Genomic DNA, 21459 nt, shown 5'->3' with positions numbered 1-21459 from the left:
TATCATCGATCTAGTTTATAACCAGAGTCTTTTCTCTCAGGCCTCCCTGATCTGCTAAAGATCAAGAAGCTGTCTATCACATACATGCTGAAAATATTTCTGCTTCAGCAGTAAGAAGCAATATCATCATGCACTGATCAATGCTTCTTGAAATCATCTTTGGATTTTTTTCATACATCTCAACTAATCAGCTATTTTGCTCCTACTCCAGGAGCCTTTAGAGTAAAGTTGGACTGTGCTTATATCTTGCAGCACACTCGTTATTGGACCTGCTCTTCACATGGGACCTGCACTACTATAGAGAATACGAAGATCTCTACATAATCACATAACAATTCTTCTTGGAGGGTTCAGACCACCTATTACACAGATATATTATGTTATGCTAGTTTTGGGGCACTGTGGGGTGACTTCCCCATCTAACCGCTCTCGGGGAATATCTTAATAAGCTAATCCATTTGTTGTTTCAGTTTCTTCAAGTCAAAAAGTGCAGACTGGCCTACACAACTGTTGGCCACGCAACTGCTCTCCAGCTGTCACCATTATTCCTTGAAGTTATTATAGTGATTTATTTCTTATCATCCCTAAAAGATCCTGCATGAAATAATCTTCTTACGATGCTGCTAGACGTATCCTGAGTGATGTATCTTGAGTTCAGGTGGCTATAGCACATTATTTGGCAAAATAAAACAAAAAGTTAGCATGTGAGTAGGGCAATATCAGTATGTGTGAGATTATAGAAAGAAATATGAATACAGAGAGTGAGTAATGTGAATTACTCTAAAAAAAGGTAGTCATTAAAAAAAAAAATTATTTTAGAAGAATTGTCAGAAGAACTGTCGCACACAAATTTCCCACATATCCTATGGGATTTCCACTCTTGCATACATGTAGTATCAAATACATGTTGTGTTCTACAAGAAAGGCAAAGTAGTCAGAAAAAAACACAAGAATCTATTTAAATAGAAGTAACACAAGGCCTACTGAGGTTCTCTTTTAACCATACAACCAGAAAAACAGAGTCACAAAAACATATGAAACATCTCAAGGCTCTGTTCAACCTTCCCATTTGGCACAGAGAAAGAAAACATGCCATTGATGGTGATTATTTAGTGCTGTTTTCTTGGCGGTTGACTGACACATCAAGATAAGAGTTAATAAACTGAAAACACTACTCACAGCCTCAGGTTGCACATACACAATGCACTGGCACAAAAAATGACCTTCTACTGCTGTCAAAAGGTCTCTATGTCTTTCATAGAAAATATATATGCATATATATACTGTATATATACTGTATATATGTTTTGTATGACAGAAGTAAGAGTGGAAGTCCCAGAGTATCTATGTGGAAAATTTGTGTGTGACATATATTGTACATATATATGAAGAGACACATGTTAAAATTAATGTCATTATAAGAAAGCCTTAAATATTTTTATTTCTATTGTAATTTAAATATCGAAAATAGAAGCCTGTTTTTTGGTTCATAACTGAAAATATGCTCTAATCTATAGGTATCAGCAGCAATCTATGAGCCTTAATGTTAGTTAATGTTGGGGAAAGGCCAATCATGTTTTCCATCTTTTGGCAGCACCACAACCAAGAAACAAACATCACACTGCTCAGGCCATACTTATTGGGGATGTTTGACATATGGCGAATCAGCATGATTCGGGAAGATCGGTTGTGAAACATATGATATTTTGCTGTGTAATGATGACATCAAGCATTATGGTAACAAAAAGGGCAGTGACAGAATGTCAAAAAAACTGCAAGCGTTTTCTAAATAAAACGTGTTTTTTCTAAGATGCTCATTCAGAACCAGAAATTATTCATCCTTTAAAACAGGGGTCATCAATTCATGTGAGAAAATGATAAAAAGAATATAGGACACAAATAAATAAACAAACAATTAAGAAGAAGAAACCCCTTGCTGTTTCTCAAATGCTTTGGCCTAACAGCATTTGGTGTTTTTACTATAACAGCTAAATAATATAGGGGTTTTTTTTGTACGTTTTCACTCTGCTGGTCTATTTGATGATATTATCAACAAGTCTACAGAAAAAAGAAGCAGGGTTTGGCAAAAAGAAACTGTCTCGTTTGACAATCACTGCTTTAAAGGGTTAACACATTCATAACGTTTAGTGGCAGCATGTCTGGAGTTTCCATAGTAACCCTATTCACAGTCAATCAGTAAGGCCTCAAAATAGGAAATGCCATTTGCTGATTTTTCGGTATGACAGCTTTGCCAAAGAACAATGCAATCTCATTAAAACTCATCAGTTACGAGGAACTGCCTAATATATCATCATGCTTGTTTCAGCAAATCTACAATGTGTCCTGATAGAAATCAGTAATAATATTTCTTTTTTAATATCGTGACAGCAAAAAGGACGTGATGATACTTTGTGTTCACGCTGCAGTTTTAAACTGTCCCATCATCTGTGTGTACATAAAACATCAAGTTGTTTTTGTCTGCAACTCAGATGTGCATTTATCTGCTCTTCTTAGCCTATTCAATCCTTCAAACTAGCATACCGGTTGGTATTTGGCATGAGGAGCATGACATTCTGATTAACACAAAATTAGAATGTCTGTCTGGCACAAAGCAAAAACATTTCCTGCTTCTCAAACTGATCTATTTTTAGGTGGAAATCACATGTACACATGCTTCATTTGAGATGTCATATTATAGTATTGTCTCATATTTAGAACATCATTATCAAATTTTCAACACTCAATCATTAATGATCACAGATGTGCAGTTATTTTTTTTGTGTTCTAACTAATGGATTAAAAAAAACGCTGTTATCAGACTTTATGTAATCTATTGGATGTTATAAAAAATGATGAGCTTATTACATGAATGCACCAAATTACACTTTTACTTTCCTAATAAACAGATTCACATTTTTACTCTTTCCTATATTAAAACAAGACAATCCAAATTATGTATTAATTTACATTAATAATTTAATATTATTTATTTATATTAATGCAGTCCTCCTCTTGTAAACCAGCCATACCATCAAAAGGTCAAATCCTTGCCGGGAAATATGATCCACACCAATTTAAAAAGAAGAGTTAAACTTATTCAACATAAGCATAAACAATAAAGATAAAAAATTATAATATTAAACATATTTTGACAAACCCCTTTGGCTGATTTAATCCCATGTATACCTATTATTATAGGAACATTTAGTTACCAGTCAAGTATAGGATTGATTTTAAAAGATTTTTGTTTTTTAAAGCGATACACATTTTGTCTCCAAATTACATCTGCAATCTCTTAGGATCTTAGACATCAGGTAGGTCATTCAGATCAATAAATCAGGTGCTGTTTGCTGTTCCTCAGTCAAAAAAAAGTCAAAAGGTGATGGTGCTTTTTCAATAGTAAATTCTAAACTGTGGAAGGGTCTTCCCTCTTTATATTCTGCAGGCTTCATCCATAGAGGTTTTTAGTCTGGCTTTTAAGTAGGGAAATTGTGATTTTTACTCTTACATTTGTTTGTTTTATTTGTGTGAAATGTTTGGTGTGTGTACTTTGATTTTCTTAAATGTTGTGAAGCATTTTGGGTGACAAAGATGCATTAAAACGTGCTATATAAATACATAGAAGTTAAAGTTAAAGTGCTATTTATTTTTCAATGACTGTAAATTGTCTATCTGTTATTCTCAATATTTTGCACACTTGAATGTTGGGTGCCAATAAATGGTGTCATGTCATCTAGATGTAAATAACAGGAAAGTAATGCTGAAATTCTGACCTGTCGTCTCAAACTCATCTTTTGATCTTAAACTCAAATGTTTCCCAGTGTATAGTAATGCATAAAAACAATGCATACTACAGACAAATAAGTAACTATTTTTTTAAAAGAGCAATAAAATATGTTTAGCATTTAAAACATTATTTACGCAAATATCCCCAAACAAGATGTTTTTTAGTTCAGTGCTCCAGAACGATTTAAGAAAAAAGTTTTCATTTTGTTTTATTGACCACAATGCATCTTTTAGTATGTGTACTCAAGTTACACTATAATCAATAGTTTATTTGTGATGTAAAACCCTCAAATACAACACAACCATAAATAGTCAAAGATGGAACACCATCTTCTGAATCATTTTAAGAGAATTCTCTGAGCTGTGGTTCATCCTGTACATAATCCCAGCCTCAGTATGGCATATCCTTTAGATATCCAACAAGAGCAAACCAGCATTACTAAAGTTCCTGATAGAGCAGTGTCTTTATAAAAACCACATTCACAGTGTCCAGCCTAAAATATCATCCATCAACAGGACTATAAAATAAATTGCATCTCCATTATGGAAGCTAAGCAGAGGGACAGTTAAACAGGGGAACATGCTTTAAAAGGACTCCATGAGATGAATGGTACCCATTCAGCTAGGACAGATGGTGCCTAGTCTGTTTTATAAAATATTTACTCTGCTGTGGCTGCATGAGTAATAGCATGGCATTCTCTGAAATCAGTGTGCACAGCAGAAAGATCAAAATGTGTCACTCGATTCCAGTAGCAGTTAGTTTAGTTGTGTCTCAGTGCTGACAGGGTTACTTTTTTTTCAATAAACACACACATAAACACATGCGGACACAAACATGCAGATGCATACACTTTCTGCAATGAAACATTTACACATCTGGTTCTGATCACAGAGTGTTAAACAGAGGAAAGAGTATGTACAATCTTCAGTAATCTAACCTTATCCCCTGTGAATGATTGGTATGCTTGTCTCTATGGTTGCCAGAAAGTCCCAAAATCTATACACTACATTACCCAGCATACCTACTTATTCCATTATGCTTCTGAGAAATAAGAAATTTCTGCACTTAGCCAATATTAATTTTCAGTAATTGTAAAGTGGTCCTAATAGGAACTCAAAGACCAGAGGAAAGTTTACCTCTTTGGTGTGAGTGTGGAAGGAGACGGACATGTCCAGAAGTAGTTTCCGCTGCTCAACCCTTCTCACAAAGTCCTGGATTCTAACCTCTAGGTGCCGCGCCGCCTTGTAGATTTCCTCCGGATCACACTCACCCGTCTGAGCCAGCTGCTCAGCTGCCTCGAGGAGCTTGTCAGCATTGGTGTAGGTGTTCTGATCCATGAGAAAACAGAACAAAAATATGTTAGACAATCATCAGCATATACATTACATTTAAACACTAATATATTATTAATACCCATTTTGCTCAGAAACCAAAAAATCCTTACTACAGATTCTAATATATATCTTTCTAAACCATATTGCTTCACTTCTCACTCTAAAATACAAGATCACATCTTATTCTTTTACACATAATCAGAGCCACCTGTGAAACAAAAAAACATTTTATTAGTGATTATTACATGGCCTCTCGTGCACCTGTGGCTCTGTGCTGAATGAATGCAGCACCCTACTGACCCATATTCAGCTCCTAGATTGCAAACAATGTGCTAAAATTGTCACAAGATAATTTATGTCTTCTAGGACAGTAAAAGAAGACTGCACTGAAAAGGTTTGTTTAGCTACAAAGCACAATTACAGGTTACTTTATCAGAAATGTTTACCTTAATCCTTAAATTCTGTAAAGCTGCTTTGAGACAATGTCCGTTGTGAGAAGCACTATAGAAATAAACTTGACTTGACTTGACTTGACACAGAATACATCAAATGTTTAAACTGAGGAAATACAACATTTGAATAAAACATTTAGTAATTTAAATCATTTAATTAGGTTATAAAATAAACTTAGGCAAAGTGGAAAATTGTTCTATTACAAGAACAGTAATAAAGTTACTAAAAGGTACACCAATTGAAAACATTTGGTGCATCATGAAATTTAAAATGTCACAAAAACTCCAGCAAATGTTTTCCTCAGTTCCCAGAGGTATATGAACTGTGCTCAGATGTACAGGGGCTGCTACACAATAATAAACATGACCCTGTCCCAAATGTTTAGAGCCATCAAATTCAGTTACCTTTTTTTTTTCTTCTTAAAAATAGTATATTGAGATGTTTTCTATGTTCTGCTGTACATTTTGCACAGTGTCCTATGTAATGTGGCAGCACACTATCACACAGGTTCACTGACATTGGCCAGATGAATTTAGAAAAAAGCCAGATGGTGCTGGCACATGATTAACTAATGTACTAATTGTATAATCGGCATGTTGTACCAGTGTTCCTACTGCACTGGATGATTATTATACTATTCAAACTCATGGATACAGAATGAAATGTTCTGGATTTCCAAACATTTTGAGAATGCAAATCCAAGCAGCAACAAGCTGTACTTAGCCTCTAAAACAACTCATTTTCAAGCCTTAAATGTTCAACCCAAATGCAACAAAATCTTGGCAAACCACGTGCCAAATCAATTTAAATGTAATCAAGCTCTAGGCACCTGCAAGATCGAAAAAAATAAAATAAAAATAGAATGTTGTTTTGAAATCATTTATACAGTATTTATTGCTATCATTTTACTTGTTGAATAAAATCTTTGTTTGACCACTTCCATATGCTATTTGGCTTCACCATGTAGCAGATTCTGTTGCAAAAAAAAAAAAAATCTCGACATTAAAAATCTCAGTGCTTACATACTATAATATAGATTTACAGCAACTCTTGTCAATAAAGAAGTTGAACAGGCTCAATAATTGTTTGGAGGACAGAGTGGAATGCAAATCGACCAGATGGCAGGCTTATCCATAAAAGTTTGAATGCCGCTAATCTAAATAACTACAGGCTGTCAGACTTTTGAAAAAAGATCTCCATAATATTGTGTCTGTGCTTGGTTTATTTTTCTTTTTGTTTAGTGTAATTATCAGTATTGTAACCCTTCACACACATATTCTTTCTCAGGGATGTTACAAGTAGATTTTTTCTAACAGCTACATATCTTTTATATTTTCTGAGTAGTAAATTACTTGCTGTAAATTTTGCTTTAAGATAATTGATTAAATAATAACTTATATGATTTATATATATATATATATATATATATATATGTTTAAAACCCAAACAAGCATTATCTATACGCATAAAGAATATCTGCTGTATTTGATCTCAATCTGATCTAAATCAGTCTATGCATTATAACCACAGTTTTATCTGATAGTACCCTACCTCCTATAACCTCTCTAGAACACTCACATCCTTTATAAGATACTAATTCTCATCTGTTCACTGTTCAATGATCTTCACACCAGTGCAGTGAGTCTTCTGGGTGTGCCTTGTACTTACTGTGAACTTCTACATAATCTTATATGACTAATGCAATCAATAGACTTTTAACATTGGATGTCATAGATTCTTTCTCTGCATAATCTCATTTCCGCTGTTAAATCCCACTCTAGTAAACTTCATCTCAGATTATAACCTCCCTATTCAGTATCATGCAGAAGATTACTGTTAGCTTCTCTTAATATTTTTTCCTCGATAAGCTCATTAGAGAAATGGAGTCCATTTTAGGTTGAATTTTATCTAGGACCTTTGCAGGAGGTAATGTAATGTATTGCTCTATATTCATAGTATTGAATGCCCTGGCAATGTTCACGTATTGGACACACATAATATAGCTACGTCTTTTTTCTTATCTGCAAATAACGTTCACTCATTTTTCATTTTTAAAGTACACAAGTGTAGATAAGAAACGTCTTTGAAAAATAAAATTGAGGGCCAGGTGATTTAAATGACACAAAGCTTAAGGTATATTAAAAAGTGATTAAATTAGAAATAATGAAATGAAATAATGCTTTGACTACAGATCAAACATTAAAAAAACGAGTTGTGTCTGCCTGGGAATCCTAAACCCAGCAAATAATTCAACAGTATTATGTTAGGATTACAGACAGTAATCCTTTAATATAATCCCTTTAGTAATGGTGTAAACTTATTTGAATATGTGTAAGAGCATGACAGCTTGCTCTGAATTTTGTTATAAACACACATTTGTGAATATGCAAAAGATGGGAAAAGTTGGTAGAAGCAGCTTTTTTTTTTTTTTTTTTAAGAATATTTAAGAAAGAAAAGGTTGTCTGAAAAAACTGCATACAATAAAATGGGCTATGCATATAAAATGGAAAGGTCAGTAATAGAATGTGTAATCAAATGAATGCATTTATTATGCTTTAACAGCCTTCTTGAACATTAACAGGAGAGGTTTTACTATAAACTGTCAGGACCCCTTTATTACATCAATGTTGAGAAAAGATGTAGTAGAACACAGAGTTTATCTTAAATATAAATATAGATCTTTTACAGTGTCTCAGCTGCTGCATTTACATGTTTGCACTCCGGGCCTCTTGGTTACTGTCTGATATCTTTTTTCCAAAAACTATAAAATCTTAGATAAAGCGCTTTTATTCACTGAAGCATTTGAGTTGGAAGTAAGGAAACACTTTTTCACTTTTATTCAGTGCTGACACACGTTAACCTTTTGTAAGTACCTATTACAGGTAATAAAACTTTTTTTTTGGTGAGCTGCATTTATAATGGAACTAATTAACTTTGGCAAGAAGCTAGACAGCTGTGCAATGCATTTGATAAGCACACAAACACTTATGAGATCCATGAGAAATACCTTTTGCTAATTGGTTTAATACTCTCAAATCAAATATCAAAATGAATGGCAGACCTTACCAATTCAACAGAAAATGTGTTTCTCTATAGTTATAATTAAGTGTAATGACTTTGACTACACTGTGTTTAAGAAGCAAAGTGTGCAAGTCTCTTATTGATCAATATTCACATAGATAGGATTGATCCATGCACCATTATGCAGCTATTATAGTGTATTATGTATTACACTACATGATTTGAAAGGCTATAATTACCAAGAGTGGTCAGAGTAGATAAATGGATTGCTCTGTATAAGATGATGTTAGTACTAAGTGGTTGTAATTCTTGTAGTCAAAGCTGCATGCAGATTCAAACAATGTAATGATCTCACTGATAATGTTTATTTACATATGACCTACTGCTGAATAAACGCACGCATGAAAATGAAGTCTGTTATGCTGTGCAACTCGGTTTAATGAGAACTGTTATTCGAAAATTGGATTTTGTTTGCGTTCATAGGAATAATGTTGTAAGTAGAGGTGCAACACGGTAAAATATTTTTTTTATCTGCATCTGCTCAGTGGTCCAAGTATCACATATGAATTAGCATTCAGATTTAAAGTGGGTGTGGACTGAAACCTACGCTCCTGGAAATTCTGGAAAAATACCTGAGATATTTCGTTATGAATTTTGTCTGTATTAATAATAAAAAATTATATATATATATATATATATATATATATATATATATATATATATATATATATATACAGTTTTTTAACGTGTGTGGGTGCGCTTTCTGCGCTCTTACCTGTGCCACCTCCTCAAAGTCATCATGCCGTTTTTGTAGAGCCCTGGCTCTATGCAGAGACTTGCCCACTCCCATGTGTTTACTCAGAAAAGCCTCACCATGGTTCTCTATCCAGTCCATCACCTTTGTAAATCACAAAAATACACTCCATTTAAATGATTTATTAAGTTACTGAAACACATAAAATGGATGTGGACTACTTATATACTTTCCCAGACACATAGAATTGTTACGACTAAGACACACAGACACACAGACACACACACACACACACATACACACACACCAAGACATACTCACACACACAGAGCTCAACGACAGTTATTGCCTCTTCACTCTGCCACATGGCGAACAATCAGTCAAGTCTGTCTTTGTGTCAAACAAAACGCCGAAACGACTTTATCAGCAGTTACACAAGTGGACAGCAGTACAGAAATGCATGCTTTGGTTTCATTAGTACTATACACAATCTGGCCCAACATAAACCATAGCTTGACTGCACAATCATAACCGAAACTTTATTAATATGCCCCTTCGCTCAACTCTCAGACAGTAAAACATTGCAGGGAAACAGTGTTTATAAATATCTGAAGAAGCAAGGGTGTGGGGAAGTCAAAGACTGAGGGTTAACCCAGTCTAGTGTTAGACTGTCTCTGGGAATAACTGTATGTTTCTGGAATGTAAGCACAATACAGGCCCCTAAGTTGAGTTCATCTGAATGCGATGCAGAGTGTATAAGCTCAGGATAAACAGTCTTTGTCCAAACTCTGCAGTTTGTAGTTTGATTTCACTCATCATCATTTTAACTTAACGTAAGGAATTCATCAGAAAATTCAGAATTTCAGTGTTAAGTAGATTCCTGAATCCACTAAACGTGTGTGCAAGTGACACAAGTTTAGAAACCATGCCAGTAGGTGTGGTGGTCTTCTGTTTATGCATGGCTGATTACAGCATCCGCAGTGTGTTTTAAAAACATGTCACACACTTGCACGAAATATAACAATAACACCAAATATAACTGGCGTGTCTAACGATATGGCTTCATTCACTATTGTTGCAGCCATCCACACTGTTTTCAGGATTGATGCAATCAGTGACAAAAATAAATAGTACTACCTAATATTTATATGTTTTTTAAGTGAAACACTTTGTGATGATTGTTACTACAACACAGAATTCCTTTCAAATCAGGTTTGAGTTGGATTCAGCAGTATTTTTGTTTGAACCCTGAGGTGTGGCATGCAAAATTCTTCAGTCTTTGAATCACTCAAGAGTATAAACACCCTGATTATGGAACTGATTGCAGTTGGCCAGGAGAGGCTGGTATAAATAGGTTAGCAAGGATAAGCACTCTCTGCTAACCTATTCAAAATAAAATAAAAATCATAAAAAAACGAAGATCAATTTTGGAATTCAACATTATTTACTGTAATACTAGGGTTAGGGTTAGCACACACAACAGTTGTGAGTATAAATAAACAGAATTATATGAAGTAAAGGGTAAGGCTCAATTATTTTGAGTCCAGACAGTAGATTGTATACAGATTGTATAGATTGTAAACCCGTTAATGCATAACAAATTATAAGCAGTGATTCACAAGATGCACATAATACACACTAATGTTTGTAATATAACTGAACAAGTTAAACTGCTTTCTAAATAACAAACTTTTTAAATTGCCAAATTTCAAGAAAATATTGTATATTTAAAAACACTTGAATAATCAAAGAAATTATATGAAGAGACAAAAGATAAAACAGCAAGTTCTGTCTGATTTAAATGAAAGAGCTGTCTAAAGAAAAGCACAGCTTACTTACTCATTATTTTTTCTTAAGAGACCCTTTGTTATAATTATTTGATTTGAAAATGTGAACAGTTGTCGCTGTTGTTGGTTTTGTTCGTGCTGCTGTCAGAGAAAAATTTAAATAATACAGTCATGCACACAAACAACAGTGTCCCTGTGTGACATACAGAAATAATATGAAACATGAACATTAAAACGCCCTCCACCAACACTACTGTATTAGAAAAAAATGTGGCCAACACACTAGAACTATAGTTTGAGAACAGAAATCCTAATATTAATGATTGCCATACAAACAGGATCCAGTAGTCTTCAAAAATGAATGTAAAAAATGTTCAATGGATGATTCAGTTTATGTATGTCTAGTCTAGAAGAGAATTTTTGCTCATCTATCTAAAACAATATTTAAATACCTAGCAGACGTAAATAATTTAGAATTTACAAACACTAAGTATATGAGATAATAGAAAGGTTTATATGCCCAGGCTTTGTTCATTTCTCTTTGAACACACCCAGCACGAATATATACATCCCCCTTTACATTTCTCACCCACATCTCATCCTGTCTTTAATTAACATAATCATGACCTGATTTATCTCAATTACAAAGGAATAGGTCATGGCATGTGTTATCCACTGATAACCATTAGATAGTTATGAACACACAGATAACAGAAAAGGGACAAAGCAGGTTCAAGCTTTATATATCTGAATAAACTGCTAGAGTGCCTGTGGACACAGAAGAAATGTGGTTCCTTGCAGTTACCTGGTTTTCTCCTACCTCTCTAAAACATGCATGTATGTGGAGTAGCAAGGCTCTGACATGTGTCTCTAGACTGAATAATAGATGTGAATTATTATGTGAATATGTGTACTTTCTGCGTTGTGATAGACTGGTGTCTCATCCAGTGTGTATTCCACGCTTGTGCTTAGTAACCCACAACACATTTACATTTATGGCATTTGGCAGACACCCTTTATCCAGACCGACTTTTGGTTTTGAGTTACCAGTTACTGATATACAACTGAGCAATTAAGAGTTAAGGGCCTTGCTCAAGGGCCTAGAAGTGGCAGCTAGGATCTGTACTCACGACCTTCTGATCTGAAGTCCAATGCCTTAACCACTAAGCTCCTCCAACAAAACTAACCAGAATAAAGCAGTTACTATGCAATGAGTTTGAGAAAGTGTTTAAGATCCTGAAAAGAAAAAAAAAGATATAAAATATATATATATATATATATATATATATATATATATATATATATATATATATATATATATATACACTATGACAGATGGGAGTCAATTAATAATGAAACTGCATTCTGTACGTTTTGTAGAGTCTTTACAGCTGCAAACACAAAAAAGTGTTTCTCATATCATTTACCTGACATTTTTCTTTAATTTATTCTTGACAGATGAAGCTTAAAAGCCAACATAAACAAATAATATCTGTCTCTAGACTTCGGGTGGACTTGTTTATAACTGTTCTTGTGACTAGCTTATAAATCCACTCATTTGAGCATTTCTCATCAGCCTGAACTTGGGAGGTCCTGTTTGCTCAGGCTGAATACCTGGCATAGTTTATTTACTTGCTTTTAACTGCACACACTTACAAAACTATTTAAGATGTTGATTTTCGCCACCAAACATTTTAGACATAGACATTGTATGTATGTATGTGTGTGTGTGTATATATATATATATATATATATATATATATATATATATATATATATATATATATATATATATATATATATATATATATATACACACATACATACACACACATTTATGGCATTTAGAAATATATAGAGATCTGCAATTACATGAAAGAATGAAAGACAAGATGAGCTGGGTGAGATTAATGTTTCAGAACATATAAGCATTCCTGATTTAAGAGCCATATGGAATTAATCATCATAACAGGTTCGGGGTAATTTACACTCAGATACTCAGATGCTAATGTGTGGGAACCTGCACTACATTTCTCAGTGTATCTGAGAGCTTCATTACCTGGTGTTATGATGTGTAAAGGAGTGATAAAGTATGAGAAAGACATCTCAGTACACACAGTTAATCTTCAATAGATCCCATGCTGCTTTAATAGTCTTATTGGGGGAGATCTGAACAGCTATACTGTTTTAAAGAGCTATGTAAAGGACAGATAGGAAGCCTATAATAAGACAGATTGCACAAAATACAGTAATTACTGATTAGGCTTTTAACAAAGCCAAACTCGTGTCAGCTTGTCTCCCCTCTGGGCTACACTCAGGTTGGCTTGGCTTGTGCGTTTAGACTCTTTGACATATTGGGCTGTGTTCAAATCTTGATTTGGCCTGTAGACCTCACTAGATATGCATTGGCAGCCGAGTGAATGCAGTTCTCGCTGCTGATAAAGTCAGCATGTCTTTCGGGTGAAATCCAGCTCACAGCCACAGCTGACGCACAGACAAGGATATTAACTAGGCTTCTGGGCAGATATCCAGCCTCAAAACTATTGAAGGGGAAAAAAGTAGTATATAAAACTACAGAATGCATATTTCAACTGTATAATTATGAATCGCTTCTGACAGAGAAGCTCTAATTACATTTTGTCCTCATCAAGGTAGGATCTATTAAAGCACCAAAAGAGAAGCGAAAAAATACTTTTGACATTAGGTAAAGCCAGGTGGTGTATGCTGCATCCAATAATTCAGACAGATAAACTTCACACATTATAATCACCACAGTGGGTAAAAACTCATCAAAGTATTTCCATTAGAAAAGTTATATGCACAAAAAAAGGGATCTGTAGGAAAGTATATCTAATAAAAGATTAATGATTTTGGGAATCACTGGTGGATGAAGTACATCATTCATTTACAAGACTAAAAGTATAAGTGTACGTATGCATGTCTATTAATGTGTGGGTTAATCCTGATCTAATAAACAGGTTGCATGTATTCGATTATAACATTATCTAAATATCACAAAGTTTCAGATGCAGTGATTCAAATGATTTGTGACAATTCTGATGGTATAAGTGTTTTGCATTCTCCCTTACCTGCTGCACATCCTGTTGGAACACACAAAGCTGCAGTCTTTGGTGAAGGCGCACTTTTCGATGCTGCCAGATGCTTTCCAGGCGTCGGTGGTGGTGCAGGACTTCGTGAACCACATCCAGGATGCAGTGCACTGCTTTTGAGTAGTTTGCAGTCGCAGTCAGAGACTCCGAGTTCCCAGGACTTAATGGCCTCTGCAGTACATCTAGCAAAGCCTTCCCATCCTGACTCACCTACAAAGAGAGATGGAATGAATAAAAAATGAGTCAATAAAATAAGAGCAAAATCATTTCGTTATGACTTTGCACAAAATTTTTACCTTGCAGGTTACAAAGTCAGAGAGAAATGTAATTCTAATACTTTTTCTGCCACAAAGACAAGAATACACAAAGAGACAAGAAGCACAAGTACAAGAAGCACAAGTATAGCTTTATTTTTCATTTACAGTATTTTCCCAAATTTTCTCCCTTAATAATCACATTTAATGTAAATGCAATACACAGGGTTATTAAAAAAGAATTAACCGATTTCATTACGCAATATTCTATCAAGGCAAAGTAAAACAGAACTCCAGCCAAGTGATAATATTATATTTAACAATCAACTTTTATGTACATGACTGATTATAAATAAACTGACTCATTCTATGACGATACTTGAGAACTGAAGCAATGCGTCATGATATCGTTCATTCTTTTTAAATAACCCTGTATTTGAGACAGTGAGCTCTCAAAACCTAAGTTTGTAAATATTTTCTACAAGTTTACAGATAAACGTTCCTATGTACACACTAGTTTGAGCTGGTTGTATTAGTCTTGGGAATTGACATCATTATTAGCTGAGAATCAAGTGAGAAGTATCTATGATTCATCATTCATGCCCTTTTGTTTAAAAAAAAAGAAAAATCTTCAGCAGCTTAAGGTCAAACACTGTTCTATATAATCTGTTGGAGAGTGAGAATTTACTTCACATTTACTGCAAATGCTGACCTTTTATTACCCATGGTGAAAAAATGCTTATTTGAAAAAAGCACCTAAGCTCCGAAGATGATTTAGGAACAGTACGACTAGAAAAAAAAAGAATCGTTGTTTTTGCAGTGAATGAAAAACATGGAGATTTAACTCAGATATGCAACTGTTACAGTATGTCCAAGTTCAACTCCATCCAAGAGCTGCATGTTACACTGAGATCTGCACAAGAAAATATTACACAGCACTTTTAACCTGTTTAAACATTAAAAAAACACATCCCCTGTAGCCTAGATGAAACACATTTCATTTCATTTCATCTATACATACACAACACAATATAAGATACACACAATCCACAACAGCTATAGTATCTCTTATTGGTACATTTTTATTATGTCTTTTAAATGTTGCATCATGCAGATGGCATAAACATAAACGTTACCAGATACAACATGGAAAGTGTAAAAATATAGATGTTTAGTTTTCACAATTGTTAACTGTACGTAAAGAAGACTTCCATAGTAAAGACAGCTGCGTACCTCTGTGTAAGCCTGTGTCACTTGTTCATACAGTGTCTGGTGGTGGTGAATGGCTCGCTCCAAATCCTGCATCTCAGAGGGAAGACCTCCCTCACTACACACTTTACACCAGGCCTCCACACCTGAGAGGAACTGGATATATATATATATATATATATATATATATATATATATATATATATACACAAAATTGGCTTTGATTAGCTACTGTTGCCCATACTGACAAGCTCTGCTGCAACCAACAAGAATTTAATAATTTTATACTCCTTTTAAGGTTTTAAAAATAATAATCCAGTCTAAAAACAGAAAAAATTTAAGTTTTGTGCAGATTTACCTGCTCAGATTTCTGATGGAAGACTGCAGACATGGCGAGGATGGTGCTGCGTTCATCAAGAGCGGCAGCAAAACTCTTCCACTCCTGATCCAGTTGAGCACTGATCTGTTTAATCTGCTGTGACGCATAGTGACCTGCCTCTGACAATCGTGACGCCACAGACATGATCCGATTTATGTTCACATAAGCGTTCTGTAAAATGTAATAATAAATAAATATTCAACAGTAAAACAGAATAGCAGCACTATCAGCTATTTCTATCCTGATAAATATGTACCTATTCAACTTTTGTATGTTTGGTTTACAGTGAGTACAGTTAACAGGCCGATAATCACAATACACCTTATGTAAGCACAGCTTTTCACATAAATGTAAGGATTTATAAAATAACTACACATTTACACAACAACACAAATAAAACTATACACACAATGTTCTTGCCATCTGAGTCAAAAGCAAAAACCAGTTTCACTACAGAAACAGTCAATTCATAATTTTGGTGACTTTTGAATATTTGATGTTAAAATATAGAATCTAATTCTAGATTATACAATCAGTAATGTAAACCACTTTACAGCCATATTCCTGCATTACTATTTATTTGTTCTGTTAAGATATTTACAAATGTGGTACATAAGATTACGAAGACATATGAAAAAAGCATATAAAAGGTTATTAGACCAAAGAAAAAAAACATTATAGTGGACCCAAATTGATTCTATTGAAGTTCTCTTTATAACATTAATGTATAATATATACCATCTGCTTGGTTACACTTAATATCTGAACCTGTATAAGACACAGTGGTGTAAAAGCTGTGTGTTGTGCTTCAACACTATAGCACTTAGTTATGGGAAAAAAAATGCTGGGAAAAGAATTTACAAAACCTACTCAATAAATGCATGCGTTTATGATTTAAGTTTGTAAAAAAATTATTTGCATTACTGGACACACCATGGAGTTCATGGCGAAGTGATTGTGCTGCGTCTGGAGGTCCACAGCATGCTGGTAGCTCACTCCAATCTCAGTGTGGCTCTGTAGGAACAGCTCTTTATTGTGACTGATCCAGTCGAACATCTGCAGAGAGAACCGATGTGTTATGCAGAGTCTTTCGCACACTCTTGCAGCTGCAGAGACCGCTCTTCTCTCATTTTACAAAAATATGAGGTCAGGGTTTAAGGTTAAACGAACTCAGCACCATTTCTAACTCCTCGTTCTTCCATGTCATATTGTTATTGTGCCAAATTTTCATTAATCAAAGCATTCGACATAGAATGTGAGAGAGAAGAGATAATAGGTTTGGGTCACTAAAATCACTTCAAATATCCCTAGACAAATTACCCAGAAAACATGTGATGTGGATCATGGAGATAAGTGTGAGATATGTGTGAGAAAAGTGATAGAGGAGTTATGTGAGAAGTTATAGTGAGTGTCGGGTCTTTCATACCACCAATGACAATGAGTTGAATGAATTTGTGTTTAAAGTTAAGATTGATGAAGTGCTATCATAGATAGAGCATTCCTGTGTGAATATCAGCTATAAAAGCATTTCACTTACCAGGCATGTTTGTGTCTTGTCAAATTTCTGTAATCAATTCAGTCTAAATGACATTCTACATTCTTTTGTCGAAGACGAAAAGCTGTCTACATTTGGTAACCCTTTTTTTATGAAAGCATATACGGGGTTAATCAAGGTCATGTTAATACCTGCTTAATAAAGGTCAAATTAGACATATGTAAAGTAGGTTGCAGGTTTATTTACTATGTGTAGTAGTTAGTTTTCATTTTTTTATATCTGTATTGCTGTATACATTAATTGCTGTATAAAATGAGTATAAATTGTTGCATTATTTAAAAAACCTATAAAACCTAAATTCAGATTTTATTATAATTAATTCCCCATTTTTCCTCCATACTTTTTTTTCTCCATAATTCTCCATCAAGTTACTGTAGTTTATGGTGCTAATAAAGCTGAATTAGCATTACTATATGTTCTTAATATTCTGAAATAGAACTTAAACCTGTAATTAGACAAGAATGAATAAATAACTTTTTCAGTAAACTGAAATCTGCTAGCTAGGACCTAAAACTCCAAAATAAAAAGACTAATTAAAAGTGAATTAGGGTTATTTAACAAAATTACAAATACTAGTTGCTCACATTTATAACTAGTATTATTTCTGTTTTTTAATACCACCCCCCCACTGAAGCTAATGCTAAAAATAATCTGTCCAGTCTCTTAACCGCGTTCCAACATATCACACATTTCACACATTACTTTAACCACACTGGAATTCATAGTTTACCACAGACATGTTTATAGAAGTTAGAATAAACATCTGCCAGAAGCAGACCTCAAAAGCATTATCTCTCTGTTTTCCTAATCATTTGTCCTGCATATGAAACCTCCACAGGCTGAAGAGCATCAGTAAATATTGATACACATGGTTTCCGTAAACTTAAATTAAAGAAGACTGACAGGTAAATTTAATCAAGATAAGCCTGGGTTGAAGCTTGAATTGGTCTTGTGATTTTACAAAATTGTTCTCCTCACACAATAAGGCTTGGCACAATGATGGACGAATACATTTCAGCTTTGATTTCACTACATCATTACATCCAAAGTGTTCGTTATTTTAACTTTTGACTCCCGATTCATATTGCGATTCGAAATCACATATTGTTCTTGAAAGAAATTTAATCATCACAGCAAAAGAGCCTTTTTCCTGAGGCATTTCAGCCTGTCTGCCAGACTATTTCCCCAATACCACAGCTTTATTGAAAATCTTGCACTACAGAGCAAGGCTTCGGAACAGCTCTATGGACCAGGCCTACAGGCATCCACCTTATGTCAAGAGAATTATCTCCAACCCAGAGTGGTGGAGATCAAACATGCGGTAATCAGAGAGAAGGAAGGAGGCAGAGTGAGGTCAGACCCGAGCCCACACTCTTAAAGAGAAACACACATGAAAGTCTGCAGCCACTCCGCTTTCCTTTATTACTGTCTTTGATCTGGAACTGTGGAGACATAAGCAGCCTTCAGTGGGATTACAGTGGAAGGCGTTGAGTTCAACAATAGTCAATGAAAAAAATCCCCTTTTTAAACTGCAGACGTGCCAAGTAATAAGTGTTGCATAAAAAGTGCTCAAGCTTCTAAAAGCAGGTGCACTACTAAACTCTGAACTGCTGTAGAGCATGACACAGGGAAAACTTAGTCAGTGTAGTACTGAAAGAAAAAATATTAATTATAACCTAGTAGGAGAATAAAAAACTAACAGGAAAAATGAAAAGCAAAATTTTTATAAATAATTGTTTTTTTTATTTATACTGTATGTCCTGTCATTAATCTGTGACCTTTATTCACAGCATGATTATTAACACACTCAGTGATTCTCAACTTTACTTCAATTAAGTTGTATATTTTAATGATTTCAATTATTGTATAAGATCCGGTGTGGCAGATAAGTATGTGAGGGTGGTGCAGAACATGTATGAGGACAGTGTGACAGCAGTGAAGTTCAAGATGGAGGTCTGGTTACAGGTTGAGAAGAGCCTTGAGTGGTGGAGGTACGTGCTGGAGAAAAGGGGAATGAAAGTCAGTAGGAGTTAAACAGAGTACATGTGTGTGAATGAGAGGGAGGACAGTGGAGTGGTGGGGTTACAGGGAGAAGAAGTGGAGCAGGTGGAGGAGTTCAGGTACCTGGAGTCAACTGTGCAAAGTAATTGAGAGTGTGTTAGAGAAGTGAAGAAAAGGTTGAAGGCAGGGTGGAGTGGGTGGAGAAGAGTGGCAGGAGTAATTTGTAATAGAAGGGTATCTGCAGGAGTGTAAGGGAAAGTTTATAGGACTGTGGTGAGACCTGTGATGTTGTATGGATTAGAGACAGTGGCATTGAGTAAAAGACAGGAAGTGGAGCTGGAGGTAGCAGAGCTGAAGAAGTTGAGGTTTTCATTGGGAGTGACAACGATGAACAGGATTAGAAATGAGTTTATTAGAGGGACAGTGCATGTAGGATGTTTTGGAGACAAGGTGAGGGAGGCGAGATTTAGATGGTTTGGACATGTGCAGAGGAGGAGCATGGGGTATATCGGTAGAAGAATGCTGGGGATGGCGCTGCCAGAAAGGCCTGGTAGAGGTGTATGGATGTGGTGAGGGAAGACATGCAGGTAGTTGGGTTGAAAGAGACAGATGTAGAGGACAGGGGGGTATGGAGATGGATGATCCGCTGTGGCGACCCCTAATAGGAGAAGCCAAAAGAAGAAGAAGAAGATCCAGATGTAATAATTTTGACTAACATACTAGAGAAAAATAAGAGCTTTATTTAAATTTCTATCCTTTTTCAGAATATAACGGTGCATAAAATCTGGTGCTAGAGCTCAGACACAGCTATAATAGATTCATTATGGCTTTGTTCCAAACACATTAACTTGCAAGTAAGACAAAGCACAATACTCCAAGTTTCTTTTACTAAATTACATCCTATGCAGCCTTTGAGCTGATATGGCATACTGGTTGGAGAATTGCTTTATAATTACAACAAATCTCCACACACAACACAACACAACACAACACAACACAACACTCATTTCAGTGTCCAAGGCAAGTGTGATATCTCAGTATACCAGTCGTTTCATGTGTAATAATTTGCACACAGGAGGCTTTTCTTAATTCTAAAGTGAAAATGAACAAGCAAAAGCTCTATATTCAAAACAGTGACAGTCACAGTAGTAGTGCTATTTACCTCATGCTTCATAGGAATACTGTACAGCTATCATTACTGTGGTTATCCAGACCTCTTCTCTTAGATCTACCCATTTCACTGGGCTAGAATTTTTCAGTCCTTATAGCTGTCAGGGAGCTACCTGTTCCTTCTCCTGTGCAGGCCGCGCCCACTCGTAGCTCATCCCCAGCATACTAAGGACACACACCTGAACCTCGTTTATTTCATTCATCACCTAACCCATATAAACCCCTCACCTACACACACACTCTGTCAGTTATTGTTTCATGGTTTTGCTGCCCGTCACACGCTTTCCGTTGGACTGTTCAGCACCGTGCTTCTTCCCAGCGCATCGGGATTCATACACCGACTGCCCGGTGTTTGTTCCCATGCACCGTGGACCGCGCTGCTTCTGCGCCCCACCGGATATTATACCCTTTTTTCAGCGAGTGTATCTGGATTTGCCTTGTGTTTCAAATAAACTTTCGTTTGCTTTCACTTCGGCTTTCGCCTCCAGTTTCCTCGCGTGACAGAATAACTGACCTCGAAGAACAGTAAGGAGCTGTTTTCCGGCTCTTACCTGTAGATGGATACGGACCAGCGGCTCCTCCGGGAGCAGCTCCGCCGACCAGTTCGGGATCTCGTCGCCGCGCTGCAAGCCGCCTTTCCAACAG

At 35.4% G+C, this 21459-nt stretch overlaps 1 protein-coding gene across 2 annotated transcripts in view; it reads right to left on the bottom strand.

The window, feature by feature from the left end:
• The window catches only part of kalrna (kalirin RhoGEF kinase a), a 154869-nt gene that overhangs the window by 56507 nt on the left and 76903 nt on the right, over positions 1–21459 (bottom strand). For both annotated transcript variants that reach the window (XM_046844539.1, XM_046844540.1), the window contains exons 6-11: positions 17022–17144; positions 16068–16259; positions 15734–15865; positions 14226–14456; positions 9371–9493; positions 4924–5115 (exon numbers count right to left, since the gene is read on the bottom strand). In XM_046844539.1, the coding sequence (XP_046700495.1) occupies positions 4924–5115; positions 9371–9493; positions 14226–14456; positions 15734–15865; positions 16068–16259; positions 17022–17144 (993 nt within the window). The remainder of the gene's footprint in view (positions 1–4923; positions 5116–9370; positions 9494–14225; positions 14457–15733; positions 15866–16067; positions 16260–17021; positions 17145–21459) is intronic.

This window comes from Silurus meridionalis, chromosome 3 (assembly GCF_014805685.1).
Source record: "Silurus meridionalis isolate SWU-2019-XX chromosome 3, ASM1480568v1, whole genome shotgun sequence".
Lineage (NCBI taxonomy): Eukaryota > Metazoa > Chordata > Actinopteri > Siluriformes > Siluridae > Silurus > Silurus meridionalis.
Note: the sequence above shows the minus strand (reverse complement) of the source record. Positions and strands in the feature narration are given on the sequence as shown.